General features: G+C 46.7%; 1 protein-coding gene across 1 annotated transcript in view; it reads right to left on the reverse strand.

Annotated features, from left to right (window-relative positions):
- pip4p1a (phosphatidylinositol-4,5-bisphosphate 4-phosphatase 1a) overlaps nt 1-2,500 on the reverse strand; it is a 16,031-nt gene that overhangs the window by 762 nt on the left and 12,769 nt on the right. Inside the window, exons 5-6 of the mRNA XM_062515637.1 lie at nt 1,703-1,755; nt 36-126 (exon numbers count right to left, since the gene is read on the reverse strand). Coding sequence (XP_062371621.1) covers nt 36-126; nt 1,703-1,755 — 144 coding nt within the window. The remainder of the gene's footprint in view (nt 1-35; nt 127-1,702; nt 1,756-2,500) is intronic.

Genomic DNA, 2,500 nt, shown 5'->3' on the forward strand with positions numbered 1-2,500 from the left:
TGTGTGTGTGTGTGTGTGTGTGTGTGTGCACTCACTATCAATCCAGCAGTTGAGATGCTGAAGAGCAAGCAGAGCAGGAAACACCACAGACTCCGCCTCCTAGGGTACCTCTGGCCAATCGAAGAGCTGCAGGAACAGGAAGGGGAAATACCAAAGTCATGAAACTAGAGCCCACTTTCCTCAGCTCTGATTGGGTTCTGCTGATGGACAGATGCAGGGAGAGGAGGAGAGAGAGATGGACAGATGGCGAGAGAGAGGAGGAGAGAGAGATGGACAGATGACGAGAGAGAGGAGGAGAGAGAGATGGACAGATGATGAGAGAGGAGGAGAGAGAGATGGACAGATGGCGAGAGAGAGGAGGAGAAAGAGATGGACAGATGACGAGAGAGAGGAGGAGAGAGAGATAGACAGATGACGAGAGAGGAGGAGAGAGATGGACAGATGAAGAGAGAGGAGGAGAAAGAGATGGACAGACGACGAGAGAGAGGAGGAGAGAGAGATGGACAGATGAAGAGAGAGGAGGAGAAAGAGATGGACAGATGAAGAGAGAGAGGAGGAGAGAGAGATGGACAGATGAAGAGAGAGGAGGAGAGAGAGATGGACAGATGAAGAGAGAGGAGAGAGAGTTTTCCTACCATGAAGAAAAACAATGGTTCACCCTGGACCATGTAAAAGTCAAAAGCATGCGCTATTTATTCTACTTAAAGGAACACTCCACCGTTTCTTCATATTAAACTACATCATTCCCTTAACTAAGACGAGTTGATACATACAGTACCTCTCATGTTTCAGTGCGAGCACGGCACCACCTTGATAGCATTTCACTAATTCACACTCTGAAATTTGCAGAAAGACATAAAAGCATAATAGAAGAGCATGTTTGGCGAAGTCTCTGGCCAGGGTCCTGAAGTGCTTTGCGGAATCACACCGGAGTCGACTGCGCAGGCAGGAGTCGGGCAGGATTCCGCCATGCACCCCTTTATTCTTTACCTATGGAAGACGGGAGGTGAAAGGGGAGGTGGTGGGTTGCGAGCGGAGTAACGCCGTTGCTGAAGCTTCAGCAGGTAGACTGCAAATAAGTAGCCTGACTGATTGAAGAAGGAGGCGTGGCAAATTCCGTCATGCTCCTCCCAAATTCCGTTAGTGAACGCCACTTAGCTAGCCCAGTTCATTCCCTCAGAGATGAAGTTAGTGAACGCCATTTAGCTAGCCCAGTTCATTCCCTCAGAGATGAAGTTAGTGAACGCCACTTAGCTAGCCCAGTTCATTCACTCAGAGATGAAGTTAGTGAACGCCATTTAGCTAGCCCAGTTCATTCCCTCAGAGATGAAGTTAGTGAACGCCACTTAGCTAGCCCAGTTCATTCCCTCAGAGATGAAGTTAGTGAACGCCATTTAGCTAGCCCAGTTCATTCACTCAGAGATGAAGTTAGTGAACGCCATTTAGCTAGCCCAGTTCATTCACTCAGAGATGAAGTTAGAAGCGACAAAACACCTCCACGTTGTTGGATCCGAATGAATGAACTGGGCTAGCTAAGCGCTATCTGTATAAAGTAAAAAAATGGTGGAGTGTTCCTTTAAGTGCAGAAATGAGGTATTTCCACCTATGGGCAAATGTGAAAGAGAACGACTGGGAGGTGGAGAGAGACGGAGGAAGAAAGCAAAAGTGTGTGTGTGTGTGTGTGAGAGCAAAAGGGACGTACACTTTTCTGCAGTGGGGGCAGCGGGCCAGCGTCCGGTCGGTGAACTCTGTCCACTGGAGGAGCAGAAAGGGGAGGGGTCAGAAAGGGGAGGGGTCAGAAAGGGGAGGGGTCCGAATGGGGAGGGGTCAGAAAGGGGAGGGGTCAGACGAGGTCAGGTGAGGTCACACAGGACTTACAGCCCGCCACTATAGAGTGCGTAAGTGTCATTTCACGTCTCCATAACAACCGAATTTCTGTTCTAAACAAACCAAATTCACAACGTGAAATCCTATGCCAGATGATTTGAAGTTTTACAGAAAAAGGAACGTTTTTTGCGCGAATTAATTTACGAGCTGACATCGGTTGACATTAGCTAACTTTTTATGTAATCATAGATTAGCCCAGTTTGCCGTTACATTATAAACTTTGTTTTTCATGCTAGCATGAACTTCTCCTTTTAGTACACCAGAAGAATACATAAACGTCTCGACGTGGTAGTGATTTTCACTGCTTAAAATGCATTTATTTTCATTTTGAAAGAAACAACACGGTGAGGCAATGGAAAATGCCATTTGCAGCTCATTTGTTTAGAACTGGAAATTGCGTTGCCAGGACAATGAGACATTTTCACTGACGCACTCTATTGCTAGCATGCTAACGAGTGTGTGAGGAGCGGGAAAAGATGCAGCTCAACATCGTGGGTGTCAGACTGACAAAAATAACCAGTTATCGGACAGAGTACAATGCTGATCAAATTAACTACAGTTATAGGACAGAGTACAATGGGAAACAGATTTTACCGCCCTTATAAAATAACCA

The sequence above is a fragment of the Sardina pilchardus genome, chromosome 2, assembly GCF_963854185.1.
Source record: "Sardina pilchardus chromosome 2, fSarPil1.1, whole genome shotgun sequence".
Lineage (NCBI taxonomy): Eukaryota > Metazoa > Chordata > Actinopteri > Clupeiformes > Clupeidae > Sardina > Sardina pilchardus.